This window comes from Notothenia rossii, assembly GCF_949606895.1.
Source record: "Notothenia rossii genome assembly, chromosome: 3".
NCBI classification, from domain to species: Eukaryota; Metazoa; Chordata; class Actinopteri; order Perciformes; family Nototheniidae; genus Notothenia; species Notothenia rossii.
Window position 1 is genome coordinate 13,468,356 of NC_136901.1, and position 23,177 is coordinate 13,491,532.

Sequence of the window (23,177 nt, forward strand, 5' to 3'; positions counted from 1 at the left end):
GTCAGGCACGACCACCTCCATGGCAGAATTTTTTGAATTTGATGAACACCTGTACGTCCAATTTCCTGCAATATAGAGCACAGACCTGTCTCAGAATCCTATGGGATCCTAAAGGATTCCTATAGGGTTCCAAAAACGTATAGAGATTCCTATAGCATTGTTTGACTAGGGATGTTATCCTACACTTTAAGCTGTCTGATATCCCATTACCTGTAACTCTTGGGTCTCTTTCTCAATTCCTCTGCCTCCTCCCTGAGTCTGCACAGTCACCACATCATTCTACATTAAGGAGAGCAATACACTTATGAGTACACTGAACTGGTTTGAATACACAATCTTTATGCTACTCTGTAAAGAAAGGGAGAGGGGGGAATATATTATCCAAGTATTTGTGTCTTAATTTGTTATGTTATCCTACACTTTAAGCTGACTGATATTTCCATTACCTGTAACTCTTGTGTCTCTTTCTCTCCTTCTCCCTGAGTCTGCACTGTCACCACCACATCATTCTACACAGGAGAGCAATACACGTATGAATACACTGAACTGGGTTGAATACATGATTTTTTTTTCTTTTTTCTGCCATGTTCTACCTGGTTGGCTACACACACACACACACACACACACCCACACACACACACACACACACACACACACACACACACACACACACACACACACACACACACACACACACACACACACACACACACACACACACACACACACACACACACACACACACACACACACACACACACACACACACACACACACACACACACACACACACACACACACACACACACACACACACACACACACACACACACACACACACACACAAATCAATGCTTGAAGGAAAATGGACTTCGGAAATCAGTTTTTTATTTACTGTTCTGTAAAAGTCTTGTCGAATCTAATGTTTTGTGTGGACCCCAGGAAGACTAGTTGTTGTCATGCAACAGCTAATGGGGATCCTAATAAACTCAAACTCTAATGGGCTTCGATCTACCAGATAGCTAGCTAGTCAAACACACACACTGGTTGATGTTACTAGCTAGCTAGCAAACGTCAGCTAACCGCTAGCTAACATAAAGAGTGACCTGTAATTCAATGCAGCGAAAATGAAGAGAAGGTGATGATTATAAATGTGTTTTATTGTATTGAGTGCTAGAAGTAAAGACATGTCTAACATATTCTTTGTTTGAACAACTTACTGAAAAGGTCTGCCACCAATGACAGACTGGTCGCGGTGATTTACACTCAGCCTACCTGCATCAGGACTGCTGTGGGTGGGAGGCAGTTGATCAAACCATTGTGAGCGAAATGCTGGGGGGGGTCACAATCTTTGGAAACTTAAAAACTCGCTATTAAGTGTCTATAATCAGCACAAGTTCGTTCATTGCGTATTATTAATTCGATTGAAATTACATACTTATGTTTACAGTGATATATTGGGGGGGACATATCATATTTTTCATATGATCAAAAAGTGGGGGTGCAAAAGCACACGTTTGCTCCCCCAAGGTCAATTGTGGGGATGCACCTGCTCCGCTTGCTCCATTGCTCAGGCGCCCATACCATGCAATGAATGAAGGGAGGGGTGCTCGTTCTGTCAAACAGAGTAACAAGCACCTGTTTGTTTCTTTTGGGACGTTTTTTTTTTAATACAGGCAATTATACTTTTGAGTCATTTACATTAACTTACTTTAGGATAATAATAAAACCATATTAATAAAAAGATAATAATAGTGTTCTCTGGGCCCCCCCCCCCAGTGCTGGGCCCTTGGAATCATCCTAACCTCCCCCCCCCCAGCTACGCCTCTGCGTGCATGGCTTCCTTCTGCAGGTAACGGGGAGACGCGCTCTGGCGGCTGTCTCGTTCAGGATCCGAAAATATAATTTAAATATTTTGCACACTTATTCCACTTATTCCTAGTGTGCCACTGGTTACGGTGCTGCGTGCCAGGGGTTGCTGACCCCTGTTATAGATCAACAGAACTTTCAGTTCAGTTTCAGTTCAGGCGAAATGGCACCACTCTAGTTACCAGTCCACACGTAATTGGTCCAATTGTAATTGTGTTTCTACACATACTGTGAAACAACAGTTAAACCTGGGGGGGTTATTATCATTATCAACATTATTTGAATGTACCTCTCCCAGAGCCTGCAGAGCGACGGTAGCTGCCATGGCCTTGGCGTGTTTCTTGTTGGGACTGGCAGTCTGAGGCTGGTAGTCCACTCCATTCACTGTGACCTGCACACAACACAACATACGGAGAGGATGTTAGGAAATAACCATCCGAGGATATATCAATCAGAACAAACGTAAGAAAAGTGGAGGGAAGCAAACCGTACGTACATATATTGACTTAAAAGACATTTACCAGCTTACTGTTTTAATCTTTAGAGCGCTCATCAAAGCTGGCTCAGAACGACTAAGAGAGGACTCACCTTGAACAGGAAGTTCTTGCGGTGGTCCGGCCCGCTGTGATGGACCATCACAAAGTCCGGCTGCATCACTCGCGTCTTGTTACACAGCTCGATGAGAGCGGACACCGGGTGCTTCCCTGTGGCAGAAGAGGAGAGAATGAGAGGAGAACACACACACGAATAGTTTTCTATTTTTAACATTAGGAGTTTTTCCTTGTCCGATGAGAAGGTCTAAGGACAGAGGGTGTCATATTTGTATTCTCTATAAACTTTAAAGCCCTTTGACTAATGTAACATTTTTGATATTGGGTTATATAAATACACTTTGATTGATTGAGATCTGACCCAAAGTGAATTTATTTTTCCAGATGATACAAACAATGTGTCCATGTATAATATTTGTATGTATTGTTTTACAACCTTTTTTTTCTTGCAGCTGATTTGTAAATCACTTGTATCACTGTATGAATGAATACATAGTATGTTAATGCAGTATGCTAAGAATAATTATACAGCACCAGGTTTGCAAGCCACCATGATATCTGACTATTGTTTACCCACAATCCTCTGCACAGACCCATGGACCCGTGGATTCCCCCCTCATATGTATCCAACTCGGTCATTGTCTCACAGATTCATGACAGCTGTTCTGATACGTCATTAAACATCTGGAGGTGCTGACTGACACTAGTCCTTTCGCAGCTCTCCAGTAAATCTGATGTTACGTTAGTTGACCTAATTTTGGTTTTCACACTTTGCCTCAGCTGTTCTGTTGCTGCTTCTTCTTGTCTTTATCTCAGCGTTTTGTAATTTAATCTAGTCCCTAAATCTGTCCAGACCTGGTAATGTCAGATACAATTACAGGTGACCTGATTTACTAACCAACAGCTACAGTGTGTGTTGCCACAGGGGCCTACCTACAAGTCATCAAGCAATTAGGAGTTGTCTAATCGTCCATCTTTTATGTTATTGTGTAGTCTTTATTTGCTGATGAAGACTGTGATGCATCACGTCATAATTCACATGATATATTCATATGTGATAAGTGTGCGCTGTGTGTCCTTTACCCATCAGATCCTTGGTGACCACGAGCCCCCCCGTCTGCTTCTGGGGCTTCTCTCCTTCAGCCACCAGTCCTGAAACCCACACATAACATCATGTGATTCACAATAGGCAGATGGAATGTATGTAAAGACAGAAGTGTTTACCACATCATATCAATAAGGAGACATTATTAAGTTGTGGAAACTTTGAGGAATGAATCGTTCCTCTAATTGGCTGGTGGGGGAGAGATGTTAAAGTGCTTTCTGTTAAATGGAAATGATCTATTTGTAACTGAACCAAATCTAAACAGTTTAGGATCCTACAGCGCATACATATAACGCCTGCTCTCACAAACACATTGGATATGAATGCATCTCCACTCCGCAGTAAATGTAACTCTGAAACGGGCGATCTTAGACAATGTTTCTGGTCATGTGTACAACGCTACTGGTCTCTTATTGTGAAGGAACTGTGTGCTATTATTGGTTTTCCAATAGAGTTAAACCCTATGAGCCTCCTGCTTGGTCTTGGTCATAGTACAAACATCAAACACAGAGGCTATTTCATCTATTGACTCTAGCTCAGGGGTCGGCAACCTTTTTGATATGAAGTGACATTTAATTTTTTTTTGTTATCAGCGTGCCAACGATCAAGACTTATCAACGTGGGGGGGGGGGGTTGAGGAGCTTGACGCTCGTCAACTATCAGCAGGAGGGCGGGGGAGCCGAATTTAACAAATACATTTAAATAATTGGTTTAAACGGCATAATAATAATAAGGACGATCGTCCGTTCTGTGATTCTCCAGAACACACATGTTATGATATTAGGGTCATGCAGGGTGAGATGAGATCGCTGTCCCTTTAGGAGAGAGAGAGAGAGAGAGAGGGGTGTGGCTTGTGCATGTGTGTTTGTGGATGGTAGAGCGACAGTGAGGGAACGTGTGTATGTTTCTGGAAGTGAAACGGGGAAGCAGAAAAACAGAGATCTGTGATGTATTTTGCGAAACAGAAGAACAGCTAAATAAATGCAACGTCCTCCCAAGAAGAGCTCGCCTCTCTCCAGTCATTTAAGCTAAAGTGGGTTATTGAACCTGAAGCTTGTTGCTGCTGCCCTCCTCGACTACGGTCTGGGAGCCGACAGGAAAGTTCAACACACAAGATGGCCAGTCCGCCCCTTTGTAGCTTATTATTTCGATGAGAGATGAGCAGATCGCCACTGGGCTTTCAACTAAATACACAGCCACGCAAAAACTGCAGCATTTGTACAGCTCCTTATGGGTACTGCGATTAGTGAAGTGCTTTCCTCCGTAGTGAAACGATCAGCACTGCACCACAGAGGAAAGCAGCAGAAAGTCTCCTGGAGATAAAGAGAGCGGGGCTGCGTTGCGTGCATGGCTTCCTTCTGCAGGTAACGAGGAGACGCTCTGGCGGCGGTTTCGGTCAGGATCCGCGTGGCAATGCTGGCACGCGTGCCAGGGGTTGCCGACCCCTGCTCTAGCTGCTAGGAAATTTTCTTTGCTGTTTTGGATTAAAGATGTTGATCCGATAAATAAATGGTGGCATAATCTTGTATGTAACCGAGTGTATCCCTAACGAATACATCTCATGTATGCTTCATTCTTCAGTGGACCTTTCCATAGAGTATGGGCCCCTTACTTGGACCATATTTGGACCCACACTGTAATCAAATGTGTGAAATAGATGTGTATCACTTGGTTGTTGCTCCAGTGTTTTGGGCCTCTCACCTTTGCGGTCGACCTTGAAGTCGATGATGATCGGTTCCACGGTCCCCTCACGGTTCCTCCCGAGACCCTCTCCTGTCCTCCAACCCATCTTTCTCATGAGGAACTCCCCGACCCCCCCGGACACTGGAGCTGCCCTGAGGAACTGATCCTGAATCAGACACATAGAGACAGTGAATAACAGCAGGAATGATCATTTGGCGCATTTCCACTACAGCGTGGTGTAAGCGTGCCGTGCCGTGCCCGTTTCTGGTTGCGTTTCCACTAGGCGTAGTTCCGGCTAGCGGGTACTTTTTCACAGTTTTCTGGCTCTCCAAAATTGAGGTTCTTTCCGGGCCAACAACCGGACTGAGTATGCTAAACTAGTGAGAGAATTGCTGGAAACTACAACAAGATAAACATATTTGACCGTGATTTAATTGTAAGTAACAACATACTGATACCGGATAGTAAAAACCATGAATTAATGCTTTGACAAGTCTGCAGACAGACGGCAGGTGAAAAAAACGTTTAAAATGCGTGTTTCTCTGAATGGAGATTGGCTAAGCTAATGCTGTATATGCTCCGACCGTCCACACTCATAACAACGGCCTACAGACATAAATAAACCAGCGACTGTATTCGCCATGACACAGACAGTCTGTGGTTTGGACTTCTTTAACTGTTGTCTAGTTTCTGAACAGATATGAGGAGCTGTGAGCTCTGAGGGCACAGCTAACGGCTGATGTTGGTTTTGTGGTTCTCATTGAAGATGTCGTCACGGCTCCGCCTACACTTCGTTACTATAGTTACTGCCCCAGCTACTAAACTGTAATGGAAACGCAGCATAAAGTGAGCCTGGCCTACCAAGGCCTAACTGTACCGTACTAAGCCGTGCGAGGCCTTGCAGTGGAAATGCGCCATGAAGACACAAAAGAATCCTCTGTGGAGGTGAGAAAGGCAGAACCTCCACACAGGGATACACATATATACATTTTTTTAAACATCAGTCAGGTTTTGTGTTTGTCCTCTCAGTGCACATCTTACTTTCTTCAGCCATGCTTGTGGTCCGCTGCTGGACAGCTCCTCTGAGGTGAGGACCGTGGCTCCAGTGGAACCGGTGAACAGGCCAGGCACAGTGTTGGATTGGGCCCACGCATCCACCTGAAACAGGACATTTCCATCAGAACAGAGGTATATCCAATACTCTAATCAAGCAGATAGTCTGGGAAACAAAAGCAATTGATGACTGTTACATGTCATGAGGTACAATTACGGTTCCCCCTACCCCATTCCCCAACATCCAGCATAGCCATGGTTCACAAAGATGATGAAAGTCAATGTGTTTGGGTTGTTATCCTGATATAAGGTCAGAGGTTAACATAAGATTAAAACTTTTTGGTCCAACGACATAAAATACATCAGTAAATACACCACTGGTGAATAAAAAAATGGTGCTTGCTAACAAGTGTCTAAATGAAACGATTAAACTTCAACCCGCCGAACATTAGCCGCCTTTAGCTTAGCGGTGGTGACGTGAAGTCATGTGACCGTTCCTTTATAGCCTAACGTTAGCTTTTTACTTCAAAAATCATACTGACGTTAAAATGTGGAGATTATCCTGCTGTCGACTCATGGTTTGTGTTTCTTTAGTCATTATGTTGTTCTGCTTTGGCAACACTCGTTGTTTACCATTAATGGTTCTTGAATGTTAGTTATATGAGTGTGTGTACTACATTTTTGTATTTTACCTGCTCTTGTGCCCGGCTGAGCATGCAGATGGCATTGACATCATAGGGGTTCTCAGCCAATCGCCTCTGAGCTTTGATTCTGTCTGTCACAGCCTGAGAGATATCTACTGGCTACAGAGAGGGAGGGGGAGAGACAAACAGCATGAGTGGGAGAAAAAGGGGGAGGGTCAGTCTGTTAAGAATGTGAAATTCATAAAATTAAAATGAAATTCATACAATAAAATAAATGATATATATAATTATATAATGTACGTAATAGTATATGATTGGAAACTGAAAGTGTAGAAAATCGGTCATTCTTTGAACGGTTAAAAACATTTTATCATAACCTAGAAAACTACTTTTTTAAAGCTTTGACAAACACTGAATGTTTTTTTTGTGAATGTTGTTGAACAAGGCAAATTAAACGCAAGGTCTCCCTTCAGAAAATTATTATAGCACAGTATCATATTTCCCACATTATAGATAAGTAGTCTGGTAAAACGTACTCTCATTCTTGAGTCTGGAGTAAAACCTCTATGGTATGATGTTGCCTCCAGGCAACATACCCATTTTTTGCCTTTTACATTCACACAATACATCTCAAATTATGATGCAATACTTAAAAAAAGAGGCCGGACCATAAGGAACCAATAGTAGTGTTTGAATTTGTCCCATGAATCTCTGGCGGCAAATTTGAAGACACTGTTTGCCTCCTTTCCCACAAGGATCAGCTCAGCCATTTCTCTCCAAGAAATGTGTCTAAAAGCTTCATTTCCTGCGCATTTCTTGTCTGGAAAAAAATGTATTCACAATAATAGGTGAGTAAACCTTAATTTCTAATAGTTCAATATGCTCAATTTGCTAATTAGGTAATGGAAACTTATTAAAATGCAAATGTTGCCTGGAGGCAACACCAGACCATTATGGACTCACCATGATATTGTGGTATTGTGTGTTTAGGTATAAACTGTTCAAAAGCATACCATTCATCATAGATCCCTACAATTTAACCAAGATACATTTGATGTTAAAGCCAACCCAACGATCTGTGCAAAGATGGGATAAGAAAAAGAAAGAAACATTGCAGGTTACCTGCCCAAGTGTCGTGCATGCATACAATAAGAGTATGGGAGGAGTGGATCTTCTAGACTCGCTGATTGCTCTCTACAGAACAAAGATCAGGTCAAGGAAGTGGCATCACAAGATCGTGTTCCACATGATGGATTTCACTCTAGTGAATGAGTGGCTCTTGTACCGCAGGGACTGCGAGGACTGCGGCATCCACAAGAAAGAAGTGTACAGCCTACTTAAATTCAAAGCTGAAGTTGCAAGTTGCCTTTGCAACGAGAGGAAAGTTTTGAAGAAGAGGGGGAGACCATCTCATAATGTTGACAGAGACCTGGCTGAGAAGAAGCGCAGAGGTTCTTCCTCATCAGTGCCATCAACACATGTGCATCAAGACCACACTGACCATTGGCCTGTGTGGGTGGAGAAAAAGGGCCGGTGCAAACACCCTGGCTGTAAGGGTGAAAGTGCAGTGATCAAAGTGAGTGACGTACCTGTGCTTCACTGCTCACAATAACTGCTTCATGAACTTCCACGAGCAGTGAGTCTATTTTGTCAAATGGCTCAAAGTTTGATGAAAGATGCCTAGGCTCTTTGCGTATTTATTCCTAAAGGTTGTTTCACAATGGAACAATGTTGCCTGCAGGCAACATTCAGACATGTAATCTTGTTAAAATATAAAAAATAACGATTTTCACATTTTAATTGGAATGCAATTTTACCTGTTGAGGCTATTTAGTATTTTCCAATGGTTTTTAAATACATTTTGTTCAAATTTGAAACAATAACTCTTTTTTCATAACTTACCATTATGGTACAGTGGCAAGGCAACGTACCCCAAAAAGTACCCCTAAATAATTATTTATTTAAAATGTCTTTAGATTATGTTTATTTGGTCTATTATATGACAAAAAAACACTCCAAACTTTTTTCTCCCAAATGGCATCATAGTGCGTACCATAGAGGGTTAAACAAAGTGAAGTAAACAGAATGCAGTAGTACCTGTCTGCTTATAATAACAACTGTTTTCAAAAGTACACACAGTATATACTATATCTTATACACACACCTGCAGCAGGGGGTCAGGGAACACGCTGTCAGAATCTGTCACACTCTGCTCCACCGCCTCTGCTGACTCTGCTGCTGTCGCCGTGTCAGCTGATGACGATGATGGGGATGCTGTTGCCTTGGAAACGGTGGTCAGGGCCTTTCTGGAGGCAGCTGCAGCTTTCTCTGATCCCTTGTCCACAGGAACCCATTCTCCGTAGGCCCCAAGTCCCTCGCCCTCCTAATGAGAGGCACACATTAGATTACCCACAAAGCATCAGGACATTGTTTTACCTAGAATTTTATATACTGTTATGAGATCAAATCTAATGTCTAAAATCTAACCTTCTTCCGATGTTGGCACCCTGAGGACACAGGAAACTCCTTGGCCATTCCCGCGTCACTGCGCACTGCTGGACGCACTGTGGCGTTCTGGGGGGGGGAGAAAATGTTAACAATTAGGGAGTGATATATATATATTTGCAATGTAATGGGAAAGATAGGGGTAGTAATACGGCGATATGATGCGAAAATGAGGCATTATATGTTTTCACTCAAATAAAATGATGTTAGAGTAAAGTTATTTTCAGTTATAATGTAAAGTGCTAATCCCTAAACGTCTTGACCACACATTTGAATACATTTACAACAAGAGAAACTTCCTTTTCATAGGAAATGCGAACATATAGAACAGTGTGTGGATTGTTACGTTGATGCTGAAGCTGATTGCCTTCTGTTCTCGAAGTGCTGACCCTCCGAAAGGTTTCCCATCATCCTCTTCGTCGGACACGTGTGGTATCGCCACCGGCAGCTCTCCTTTACTGTCCACGATCATCTTGCATTTCTGAAAAACACAGCAATTTTAGTCTCAAGCACACAAGGGTTTAATAGTTCCACGTGTTGCTACATGCTCCACAGGGAACCTTTGTGAGCACTTTGCACATTTAAACAATGCAAATGTAAACAACATTAAGTCTCAACCTCAGACTTTTGTACTTGAGTGGAAAATTAGATAGATAGATAAATACTTTATTAATCCCAAATTGGGAAATTATTTTTGTTACAGGACCCGTGTGCTCAACATTCAAATACTTAAAAAGTGGAATTTTTTATTTTATTTTAAATAGTATATCAAATATAAACAATATAAAAAATTCTGGATGATTAAAATATTTTTTGAAAAAGGTCAAAAATACATTATATAAATAAACAAATTCTCCAAATATACAGAAGACATTTTTATTTTAAATACAAGAACCCTTAGTACACTGAATAAGAAATGAACTTCACATTATTAACCGCCAGTCTGGTCACAGTTGACTGTCATCATTGGCGGCTAATAAGCCTAAAATAAATTAAACAACCCTTTAACACTAAAACCGCCAGAGGTCGCTGTATACCTAAAACCGCCAACGGGTCAAATCTTCAAGGTACAATGTTCTTTTATTTATCATACAGAACAGTTCTGTGGACTCTCAGCTTTGCATATGATATCGTTTGTGCAGATAGCATGAAGTATAAAATGTCGCTACCACTGCTGGTGTTAGACTTGTGTTTTGTTTAGGTACAAATCTATCTCTATCTATCTATAACTATCTATCTATCTAGCTGTCTGTCTATTTCTCTATCTATCTATCTCTATATATATAGGTATAAATGGAAATTTTTGGTAGATTTTTTCAATCTGACTTCATATTGACAACTTTTAACAACAGAGGGTGCTACATAACACACTTTCAGGAAAAGTCACGGACTGGGAGACTTTAATATTTTATTGAAAAAAAGTTTCATACAATCAAAAAACAGCTGCGGGTAAAATTGACCCGTTGGCGGTTCTAGTGTTAAACAAGGGAACAGGAAGTGGTCAAATGCTGACTCATTCCCAGGTTTGAGAACTCATTCCTATGATCTTAAAATGTTCCGTCGTTTTCCATCCTGTCCTAAATTATGGCAGTTGGTGCATGTAGGTCACTTTGTTGTTGTTGTTGTTGTTGTTGTTGTTGAGTACTTAATGAAACCACATGTTAGCTATAGAGTAGTTATTTGATTATTCTTTTCACTTTTATCACCATTAAAGCACACTTACGTCAGTGAACTCCTTGATGCTGATGCTGTTGGCCTGCTTGGCTACTTTCCTCTTCACTTCCTCTAAAGCAGCAGAGGTGTGTTGGGAGGAGCCAGAGGGGGGCTTGTTGGTGATTGAGGGCAGGGCGAGAAGAGAGGACAAGCCCATGTTAGTCAGCGCCGCCGTCATTGTGGCTGTAGGGAGGACGGGGACACAGAGACAGACAACCAGCCAATGACAAACAAATCTCATTCAAGTGAGTGTCATTCAGAAGAAGAAAGACAAAGCAACTATCATCATACTGACAGCTGACCTCTCGGTCTTGCTTCATGAATCAAGTTATATCTTGTGTGACCATTCGTGTTTGTTAAATGTGCTTTTCTTTGTGGAATCTAACAATAATATACATATATATTGCAATAATGGGGCAGAACATCATAATTATCATCATAATTCATAATTACACACATTTCTGACTACCAGGCTCAGATGACATGATGACCAGAGGAGGAAAAAGTAATCAGATCTTATACTTGAGTAAAAGTAGAAGTATTCAGATCTTGTAATTGAGTAAAAGTAGAAGTACTCAGATCTTGTACTTGAGTAAAAGTAGAAGTACTCAGATCTTGTAATTGAGTAAAAGTAGAAGTACTCAGATCTTGTAATTGAGTAAAAGTAGAAGTACTCAGATCTTGTACTTGAGTAAAAGTAGAAGTACTCAGATCTTGTACTTGAGTAAAAGTAGAAGTACCAGAGTGTAGGAATACTCTGTCACATTAAAAGTCCTGCATTCAAAATGTTCCTCAAGTAAAAGTAGAAAAGTATTATCATCAAAAGATAGTGAAAGTAGCGACAGTAAAAGTAGTCATTGTGCAGATTGGTCCATTTCAGAATAATAGATATGATATGTTTTATAATGATTGATCATGAAAGTGTTCTCAAAGCTGGTAAAGGTGCAGCTAGTTTGAATGACTTTGTATACTGCAGGGTAGCTTGTGGATTTACTCCAGGTGGAACTAAAGTCTGACTTAACACTTGATTAGATTTCACATCATTCATCCACATCTGTGAAGTAACTAAAGGGATTAAATACATGTAGTGGAGTAGAAGTACAAAGTACATGGAAATACTGAAGTAAAGTATCTCAACATGGTAAAAACACCTGGAAAATACATTTCATAAATGTATTTAGAGCTGAGCCAATATACTCCTCCACATAAGATCAATGAGGCTAAACCAATTTCTGTCACCTTTTAAAGTAGCACAATACACTAACCCCCCCCCCCAAAAAAAAAACCTCTCTTGAAAGTTTCAACCAAATCCGATTGTATAAAGTCATCACAGTTGATGGATGAGTTATTCAAAAAAAGAATGCATTCAATAGAAAAACTCCTACCAGCGGTCATACTGGCCATAGCAGCATTCATGGCTATACCATGAGGTAGAGTGAGGGGGGGCACCGTGGACCTCAGGCTGGCAGGGATGGGCAGTCCTGCTTTGGCACACATGGCTGCAGCGTTGGCTTTGGCTATTTCCAACAACTGCTCTTTATCTGAGACACAAAGAGAGACAACGTGTTTTAACATCCATTCCATTATATTTAGATAAATACTGTTTTACACTCAAATACAAACTTCATAGAGAGCAGATTTGACAAAAGGTAAGCAGGATTTGACTTATCATATTATGCAGTGGTGTAAAGTAGCCTAGTATGTAACTCAAGTATGTACTTCAGTTAAAAGATTTGAGTATTTTCACATTTAGCTATTTTACTACATTGTGTTTTACTCACTTCATTTATTTTACACATTTACTAACAAGTTACAGACTTAGATTATAATACATAAAATACAACAGTAGTACAAGTACAATTTGGAATGCTGGACTTTTACTTGTAACTGAGTATTTTTACACAGTAGTACTGCTACTTTTACTCAAGTAAATCATCTCGGTACTTCTTCCACCTCGGATTATGTAACTAAGTGTCATTTTCAAATGATTCCAAACTGATCACACCAGAGTGGCTGAAATATAACACATTCACTTAATAAATCAAAAAAGCCAATGAATAAAAACTCCTAACGGTACTATAGTGAGTGTATGAGGTGTGTTCTGACCCAGTTCACTGATGCGCTGAGGGCTGTTGCTGGAACTGCACAGTTTCCGGTTGGGGGACCTATTTTTGCGGAGGATGAGCACAGGGGAGTGACTCGGCTCTCGTTTCCAGCGGTCCCTCTGGCTGTACGTAGGCCTCCTCCGACCGCGGGACGGAGACAGGGATCGAGACTTCCGCGACCGCCGGCCCCCTGACCTGCACACAAAATATCCGGTTCAATTCCTGTGCAGAGGAGAATACCATCTAACATAATGTGAAGGCTTCCTATAGCAAGACTCCTCCAGTATATCCCTCCTTGTTCTTTTCTAGGAATGAGTTGGACAGCTGAGGTTTGTAGGTCCTTTCACAAAGACTCCCCTGATTGGCTGATGGAAAGCAATGACTTGTAGTGGATTTGCATGGAGAACGTTTCAGTAAAGATGAAAGAGTTAGCTCCTGCACATTTAAAAGCAGGGACAAATGGATTTGGGGGTAATTTGATGCCCCTGGCGCAACAATCATGTAACTTTTCAATGTTGGACACACTAATAAACATCTAGTGCCAGTCAAATATACACTGTGACAATCACTGGGTACTGTGCCTACTCAATAATATAATCATATGGTAGTTTCCATTCGCAGATGATGTACAAATAATGATACGAAAGAATATCCTTCTTAATAGCGCTAATGCTACGCTAATATTGTGCCTGTCAGTGTACAACAGGGCCATGTTAAAGTGAGTACAGTTAACCAGATTGTGTGTTATCACTGTATTATATACTGCAAATGAAGAAGGCTTCATAAAAGTCACGATATGGCATGTGGATTTATTTCCATTTTTTATTTGAGACAAATATGTCATACAGTTATTTTGATTAGCTAAATGTATGTTTAAATTAAGAACAAAGAATAATTAGATAAATAGAGAGAACAGATATCATTTGTAAGTGAATGTATTAATGTGTTTAATAAAACGACCAGACAAACTGCAACACACCCATAAATCAAGTTCCTAAAGTTACAAAAAGTGACACACGTAGATTTATTGACAATGATCTTTAACACAAATGGCCCAGTCTGATCCCAGTTCAGTCTCCTAAGGGAATGTGCAATAGGAAATGCAATACTGTAATATTCTAATAATATAGTCTTTTTCAGAATGACATTTGTTGGGTTCACGGCAGTGGCGGATTTAGGATTGTAGGAGATCCGGGGCTTAGCCCAGGAGTTGTTGGGGGGGGGGTTTGCAGGGGTAAAGTGCTATTTCTTACAAGTGGGGGGGGGACCGAACATCCTTTAGGGGGGTCATCGCCTCCTCTAGGGGGGTCCGGGGGTATGGTCCCCCGGGAAGATTTTATTTTAAATGTTGAAGTTAAAAGCATCAATCTGGTGCACTTTGAGAGCAACATGAACCCTACCTTAATAATACCTTAAAGCGGACAAAAGGCACTGGAGAACACTTCTTCATTAACATCCTTTAATGAAGCAAACTAATGCCTTAACTCACTCAAATACAGCCGTTTACTTATTTCAGTGAAACGAATGTGCGTAGAGTTTTAAAGGATGCGGATAGTCTCACCTTGATTCTGGCGCATTGCTTATCGTTTTATAGATCTATTCTCATCCACCATCTTTGTTTGTGACGTAAAGAGTGTAAGAGTCACGTTTCTGAATCGGACCCTCTGATTGGATACAGTCACAGACAATTGGAGTCTGATTCAGAGGGTTGCCTGTCAGTTCCGTTGCCTGTCAGTTCCGTTGCTACGTGTACTGAAACGAGAGCCGGTATAATTCCACGCGCGAAAACTAAATAATAATTGGAATACGTTATTTTAGTGTCTTAAAAGTAGACTGAGGTATGAAGGGTTAACGTTACATCTTAGGATAATTTTTAGTCATGTTACTAACATATAAGGGTATACTTAGTTTGGTTACTCCATGTTTACTAGCTATAACATGAATGTTACATCACTCTTTTTCACTTGTTACTCAGTCAGCCAGAGTGCAGATATCACCATTAGATTCACAAACCTCAAACATCATCCATTTCTTCACTGCTGGTGATGACATTGTTGTCAGCTGCTGATACTGCTGCAGCTTGCGGCGCCTGCTTCGATGAAAATAACTTTCTAATATCCATAACTTTATAGGCTATTAGCTTAAAACTCGTCAGGCACTAGGAAGGATCACTTCTTCTTCAGGGCAGGCTACGCAGTACGCAGGCTAATGTTCCGCAGGGGCTGCCGCTCTGGTGGACTCCGGTACTGCACATGACGTTTTCAACAAAAACTTTTTTTTGTTTTTTTAAAACATTTTTTTAAGTGAAAGATCCGGGGCTTTTCAGAAAACATCCAGGGCTTGAGCCCAAGTAGCCACCCCCTAGCGCCGCCACTGGTTCACAGTAAAGGTTGTTAGCTCTAATAGCACCTGGATAAAAGGCGATCTGCATGAAGAGAATCCCCGTCACTCTACCTGGACCGTGACCTCCTGTTCTTCGAGGGGCTCCTGGATCTGGATCTGGACCCCTTCCTGTGGCTCCTGCTTGGTGACGGAGATCTTTTCTGCCTTTTGGAGGACTTTGTTTCTCTCTTCCTCTGTGGGGATGGTTTCCTCCTCTTCTTCGCTGGTGATTTCACTAAAGTGTCCGAGGGCCGGGGGGATTTTGGTGCAGCGATCTGCTCAGCTGAAGTGGACTGGGATGTTCCAGAACCTGCAGCTTTGGCATTAGAACAAAACATCCATTAATTAGACATCACATCACAATCAGAAGTGTTCCAGAGGCTCTTCAGGATCTACCTGGTTTTCCTCCATCTGCTTTCTTCTCCCTCCGGTCAGAGTTCAGCCGCTCTTCTGCTTTGACGGCCCTCTGTGTCGGGTTTGAGTCCAGCGCAGGAGGGTCTTTTGAAGAACCGTGGGAGGACTGTATGGATTCATGGTGGGCTCCCCTCTTCTCTGAGGATCTACAAAAGACAACGAAGAGCTCTGTCAAAGTACCGTGTAAGGGCAAAATATCCTTTAGGTGAAGATTAGGGAAGTGTTCCAAACCAAAAAACATCATTATTATAAAAAAGACCACTTCCATCAATCTGAATCAGTATTGAGCATATTTAATTTTACATTTGAACCCAAATACCTGTACTTTCTACTTCTTACATGTTGAACACAAATACCTGTACTTTCTACTTCTTACATGTTGAACACAAATACCTGTACTTTCTACTTCTTACATTTGAACCCAAATACCTGAACTTTCTACTTCTCACATTTTCCAAACAGGCTGGTTCCTTTAGTTTGAATGTGTGTTTGGTGGCGTGATCATTATTATTTAGAGTCATTGCGTGCCTATTGGTTTGAACGCATAACATAACACAACGGTGGTGTAACACGATCCGTGTATCCATCATTTCCTGGTCTTCTCTAAAGAAGAGGGACCAATGAAAAGGTTGTCATGTTGCCGTTGTTCAGCATGGAAACATTCATTAACTAACAATGACATTATTGTTCTATTCACATAACAGGGTATATGCAGGAATCCTGAAGTCAAATGTAATTCCTTTTAAGACCTTTTTTACGACCCTTTCCATACATTTTAGGACCTCATCGCCACTTGGAGTTTTAACCGGTTACATAACGCATAACATAACACAACGGTGGTGAAAAAATGAATCTTCACTATTCTATAACGTTTGGCAAGTTGAGATCAACACATGTTGTAACGACTTGGAGGAAAATAAAGAAATGACATTAGACAACATGGCAGGAAGATGAAAGGTTAGGTCATCCGTACCTGGACCGGGTCCTGTGGCGGTGTGGACTGGTCCTGGATCTTGGCCGGTGGTGTCTGGAGCGGAAGTTCCTCCTCACGGAACGGGAATGTGAACGGGAATGTGAGCGTGACCGGGAACGGGAACTCCTCCTGCCAAGGCTCTCCTGACCTCCTAGTGCTTTTTTGGAACTGTCCTGTAAAGAAGGGAGACGTTTGTCACACACTCGTTCCACCAACAAGTCCATATATGACACTTGGTTTGAGTCTTAACATCAGCATTATAGCAACTGGCTGGCTATTATCCAGAACAAAAGTGTACTCTTAAAGAAAAGTAGTTTTTTTCCCCCAGAATTCTTTACATTTACTTTGTGACATCTTTAATCAGGCACCAGACATGTGTGAATCCTTCCAAATTCAAATGATTTTTAAGCTAGCGGTCCAAAGCTCTTATACTTATGTTTAAGGTTTTAAACCCTAATTGATGAAGTCTGTATGTGATATCAACATTATTACCTGTTTAGGAATAATATCAGGCAGCTCCACTCGTCGCCTTGGTGACACGCTTTGACCCCCTTCCCTCTGCTTGGACACCATTTCTGAATCTGAGGAGTTGTCGTCATCTTTCCTGCTTCTCTTCTTTTTTTTCTTTTTCTTTTTTTTCTTCTTCTTCTTCCCCGATGAGTGCCGCTTGTGGCCTCTGGACTTGTTCTGGTCTTCCTCACCTGGACACACAGTGCAGCAGCTCTGTGCCAGTACAGCATGTTTCGTACGACTGGAATTACTGTGTGTGTGTCTTAAAGGGACCGTTTGAATAAGGAAGTGAGGTACTTATGCATAGTCAATGCAGTTACTGCACAGAAGCAAAGCACTGTACACTTACTATGGACGGGGGCAGCGGCAAGACATATTTGAGCTCCTCTAAGGTAAAAGCTAATCAGTTGTTGTGTATGTTATATTTAGCAAATGTGCCCTTTAAATCCAACACGCACCTTTTGAAAGGAACTCTATTATAATTCACAGAACACAGGAGTTCTGACGCCTACATGTGTTGTCTGTTTGTGTTATTTGTGTGACCGTAGTGTATGAAATGTTAGATGGATTCACCAAAGTCAGACTGATTGATGGAGGCAGTGGAAAGGGCTGTTTGGCGTACCGTGCTAAAAATAGTGTACACTTGAACTACGGTAATATTCATTATTTTTTTCGTCCTTTCATTTGGCTTAAATACATTTTATTGCTCCCCGCCTCCAAAGCAGTGCATTGCTTAACCTCTGTGCTGATTCTGCAACATATGGGGGGGGGTGCTGACCCCCCCCCCCCCCCCCACTGTGGGTAACACACTGACTTTGATAGGCACCTCATACAGCACCACTTCCAAACTATCCCTTTAAGAGGTGGTTGGTTTGATAACACACATAACATGATAACTAATCGAACATATCAACACTGTATCAAATTCTCCATGGAAAGGGAATTTGACACTTGATATGTAAAATATAGAGTGGTGAGCACAGCTGATCAACACATGTTTGTAGGAATGATTTGAATGATTAGAGACTTACCTTGCTCCTTGTCTGCCTCTGTTGGCGTCCCTTTTCTGCGAAACAAAGATACAACCCTGGGTTAGGAACGTTTAAAAAAAGGGTCAGGTCCAGTCGCAGATAACATCCCAGAGAGTAACTACCGTAGATCGAACATGACTTTAACATTTGTAGTACGATACGCACTATCACAGTATGAATTATAAACTTAAATAAAAACTTAAGTATACATAACGTTGCAATTACGTATCTGCCACTAGTTTGTTTTGCACTACTCAATACTGCTCATCACTGAACTGTTTTTTACATGAATTGTTTGACCGTCTATGTTTCCTGTAGTTATTTAATCGCTCTTTTTAGTCAGTGTACAGTTTTATTATTATGCTGCTGTGTTTATTGCATTTTTGTAACTCTGGCACAACAATTTCTTATCTCTTATAACTAAAGTATGGTTTACAGGTTAGCACCACTACACTATGTTAGAATAACTTTGTGATTAGAAATAACATCAGATGTGTGTTGTTTAAAGAACTGTCGTTTGTGTTCACTTGCACAGGTTTTAGTGCTCTTATCTAGTGAGTAGGGATGGGTACCGAGCCCCGGAATTAAACGAGCCCCGGGGCTGAATTGTTAAAGACCGTGATACCGTTAAGCTCCGACGTTAGCGCTCTTTTTATCGGTACTGGAGACATGTAAAAAATAAATGTCATGTGTATTATTGCTACACAAACATTATATTACAGTTTTAGTGTCGCCAACTCTGTTTCTAATACGCAAAGAGACTGCAAAATGAGTCTATGATTATTTTTAGTATTTTCGATCTTTCCAATCCAGATGAGAGATCTCTCTCCTGTCCTGTGTGTGTGCGAGGGGGCGGGGCAGTTTACACACACACAGCTGCTACATGCAGCAACACACACACGGAGGAGATGGCGGAGAGAACGAACACGGTAACACGAGCAGTTTGTCTAAACATTTAGCAAAAGTTCACCACATTCAGACGGAGGAATGCACCGACTATCTTTCTAGTAGCTCTGTAGCCCCGTCCACGAGTAACGTTTCCACATCAGGTGTTATGTATGCTAGCAGCAACACACAGAGTTAACTCAGTTATAAAAACATGGGTTAATGATTAGAGGTAACTGAGTTATTTAATTTGTTAAAGTTTCAGCTATTCTGTACACAGTTCTTTCATCACATTATTTAATACGATTTGTTAAAACATTGTTGTTTCTTTTGATGTGAAATATTATGTATTTAGTTTAAATAAAAAGCAATGTTAGTTTTGTTCACAATTTGTTTAGTGAGTTTAACTTTTTTTTTCTCCAAAAGAACCGATAAGAGTACCGTTAAAAGACCGGATCGATAAGTGGTATCGATAAAAGCAGTAGTACCGTTAACACCTTAACGATACCCATCCCTACTAGTGACAGTAATGACTATTAATCAGCCAGTGGGCTTACTTTCTATAAAAGGTGAATTCATGGAAGTGTCATGAAAAAGTTTCTTCTGACCTTGGCTGGAGTTTGGTTCCTCCGTCCTCCTCCGGCCCGGACTCGGAGCTGCTCTCCTCCTTCTCACGGTACTTCCTTTTCTTCTTACTTTTGTGTTTTTTGTGCTTCTTGTGTTTCTTTGGTGAGCCGCTGCACTTTAAATTGTCCTTTTTGTCTCTCTCTGAAGACTCTTGTTCTGCTCCGAACTGTTCAGTGCCATCTCCCACTCCTTCAGGGGAACTAATGGACACACAGAAAAAAGATATGATTTAGTTGCATCTGTCAACACTATCCAACACAGCATTCTTTTTAAATGTCCAATAACAGGATATGTAATAGTGACTTAAGAGGCCTGTCTCAAGAAGAGTTTACTTAATAGATGTTATGACTTAATCCCAGATTAGACACTATCTGACAAGATTGGGTTTATCATAATACAACAGCTTTAGCATATGGGCTAACTGCTCAGAAAGTCAAATGCCTGGAGTTTTAAAAAGTATATATTTACACGAATAGATGAAGTTATGCATGTCTTCCTCTCTAAGGAAGCATGTTGACAGCCAATCATCCACTTTGTAATTAAGCTTGTTGACACATAATCCAGTCGTGTAAAGTAGCTAAGTACAGCTACTAGAGTAATTCAATGTATTGCTACTACAGAATACACAAGCTACCCTGCAGTTTACAAAGTCATTAAAACTAGCAGCACCTTTGATAACACTTGAATGATCAATAATTATAAAACATGTCATATATAATATTCTGACCAACCTGCACAATGACTACTCTACGTTTGGTACTTTAAGTATATTTAGATACATATACTTTTGTTGTTTTCCTTGAGTAACCTAACATAGGTGTCTAATTAGCATAGCATTAGCTCCTGTGCATTGTTTATGCTCTAACTAGAGCAGCAGCCGGCCGCTGTAACGGTAGCATGTTAGCTTAGCGCTGTACAGCAGCTACAGGATGTTATTCAACCGTTACCAAAACACAACCATAACACAGCATGCACATACGTTTTGTCTTCATTCTGGTCTTCAATCTCTCTGATTTTATTCAGTATAAAATCCTGAAAAAATTTCTCTATGTTAGCCGCCATGTTTAAATGTGCGTCAATTTATAAGTCCGGGTAGGAACTGTTTCGTACTCCGCTTAAGTTCCGGGTGGCAAAAACGCGTCACGGTGCATTTGTCACATGGTGAAGTATTTTTGTTAATATTAATAGTATTAGTATTAGCTTGTATTGCGCGATTTTTATGTCTGGGTTTTATACTTTTTACTGAGATTTTATTTTGTGCTGTTATTTTGAAATTATGCATTGAGTTAATTTGAACTGGTTTTACTTCCTGTTGCATGCTTTTATTTTTGAAATGTTAAGACTGTGATTAAGATTTTAACCTTTACTTCCGCCATGCTGATTGAGTTTCCACAATTAGAAGCACCTGGAGGCAGTTTGTAGGTAAGATGTGGAAGAAGAAGTACATTTACTTGAGTATTTCCATTTTATGCTACTTTGTACTTCTACTCAATTACAATTCTGAGGTAAATGGTGTACTTTTACTCCACTACATTTAATCCCTGTAGTTACTTTACAGATTTGGATTAATGATGTGAAATATAATCAAGTTTTAAATCAGACTTAATCTGTAGCTGAACATGAGTAAGGATTAGCATTTCCAAAGTGGAGTGGGTTGAAGAGGATTTAAAGATTCCCCCTTGAAAAAAAAACCCTGTTAAAGCGGGACTAATAACACCTTTACCGAGGGGGCGGGACTAATTCAATTAGTCACTTTTCCTCAGATTTGTGAGGATCTTGCCTCCATTTTAGTTTGATCCACTGTGGCTTTATCCGAAGGAGCCATGTCCAGAGGCATTCTTATTGGTCGATGTGAGTTAGTAAGCTTCTATCAAAGCTCCAACCCAGCTTTAAACCTGAAAAGGTGTCTTTTCAGGTAGAATAACAGATAGGCGATCCACACTTTAGTTTCAAAGGAGTCTATCTGCATATCACATCTTCTTTCATTTTCAAATAGAATAGACACTTCCTTACTAAATGCCATCAAAAGCAATGTGTCCATTACTCTCCTGCTGCAAATAAAAATGGACCACCATGACATGCCTCTGGACATGGCTCCTCCTGACCAATCAGATGCATGGAAAGGTTCAGTGAAAAACTAACTTATGCCTCATGCGTTGGTCAGTTTGAATGGATGTAGCTACAGTGTCTCATACAGATATAGCTGTGCTAAGAATAGAGGCAATGATGTTTCCTCAAAGATACAATTCATAAAATAAAATCAGAAATCACAACTGTAGAAATATCTCCTTGGCATTTATTGTTATGCCAGCATTGAAATCCAGATTTGGTACAGTACAAGGCTATCCAGTATAACTGAGATCTAGGCAACAGTGATGGTCCAACAACAGTCACTCAAACTGCATGTTCATATATTAATACAACTTTTTTGTTCCAAGACAGGTTGGTCGAGAGATGAGTAATACAAATAAAAAAAGGTAAAAAGAAAGTGGCGACTATATGTCACAATGCTGCAGGTGAAAAAACGACATCAGTGTAACCCGGTAGAAATTATTTGAACCGATTAATATTTTTTGAAATGCCTGATTTTTTCTTTAATAATCTAGATTCTAATTTTCCAGGTACTGAGGGACATAAAAAAAAAAAAAACAGACACATAAAAGGAAAAAACATCAGGAATGGTGAGAAAGTCCGGTGATTGTTTGTTGTGTTTGCACTTATTTTATGCCTTCATGATCAAAAAGCTGCTTTATTCAATGATATTTGTGGAAAATGAACTACCTAAGCATGGGCTGCTTTTTCAAACAAACCCTTAGAGTATATAACACAGAGCAAGAACCCACAGAAGTGCAGGACTCATGTTGATTAATTACATATTACAACCCTGTGAGGATATTATAAGTACATATACCAGGCACGCAGAAATGAAAGATTTATCACCTATTATTAATCTACTTGCAGTAAACATTTTTTTAAGAGGATCCTTTGGGCTGAGTCTCCACTTTTCCTCGGATTTGTGAGGATCGTGCCTCCATTTTAGTTTGGTCCACTGTGGCTTTATCCGAATGAACAGGTCTGTCGGAGCATCCGTGCAAAGGCTCATGGGACTTCCACAACATGTGAGGTC

At 40.7% G+C, this 23,177-nt stretch overlaps 1 protein-coding gene across 4 annotated transcripts in view; it reads right to left on the reverse strand.

Moving 5' to 3' along the window:
• The window catches only part of sonb (SON DNA and RNA binding protein b), a 30,264-nt gene extending 9,091 nt beyond the window's left edge, over positions 1–21,173 (reverse strand). The window contains exons 1-21 of one of the 4 annotated variants that reach the window (XM_079671050.1): positions 21,030–21,173; positions 20,032–20,250; positions 18,539–18,573; positions 17,490–17,698; positions 16,998–17,170; positions 16,007–16,170; positions 15,683–15,920; positions 13,230–13,423; positions 12,509–12,664; positions 11,134–11,306; positions 9,757–9,891; positions 9,393–9,479; positions 9,070–9,288; positions 6,954–7,064; positions 6,250–6,366; positions 5,227–5,374; positions 3,504–3,572; positions 2,458–2,573; positions 2,159–2,260; positions 447–509; positions 211–279 (exon numbers count right to left, since the gene is read on the reverse strand). In XM_079671050.1, coding sequence (XP_079527176.1) covers positions 211–279; positions 447–509; positions 2,159–2,260; positions 2,458–2,573; positions 3,504–3,572; positions 5,227–5,374; positions 6,250–6,366; positions 6,954–7,064; positions 9,070–9,288; positions 9,393–9,479; positions 9,757–9,891; positions 11,134–11,306; positions 12,509–12,664; positions 13,230–13,423; positions 15,683–15,920; positions 16,007–16,170; positions 16,998–17,170; positions 17,490–17,698; positions 18,539–18,573; positions 20,032–20,250; positions 21,030–21,112 — 2,880 coding nt within the window. In that variant the 5' untranslated portion in view covers positions 21,113–21,173. Of the gene's footprint in view, positions 1–210; positions 280–446; positions 510–2,158; positions 2,261–2,457; positions 2,574–3,503; positions 3,573–5,226; positions 5,375–6,249; positions 6,367–6,953; positions 7,065–9,069; positions 9,289–9,392; positions 9,480–9,756; positions 9,892–11,133; positions 11,307–12,508; positions 12,665–13,229; positions 13,424–15,682; positions 15,927–16,006; positions 16,171–16,997; positions 17,171–17,489; positions 17,699–18,538; positions 18,574–20,031; positions 20,251–21,029 lie in introns of all 4 variants that reach the window. The other 3 variants (XM_079671049.1, XM_079671051.1, XM_079671052.1) reach the window with 3 other exon arrangements.
• Positions 21,174–23,177: the final 2,004 nt, after the last annotated feature.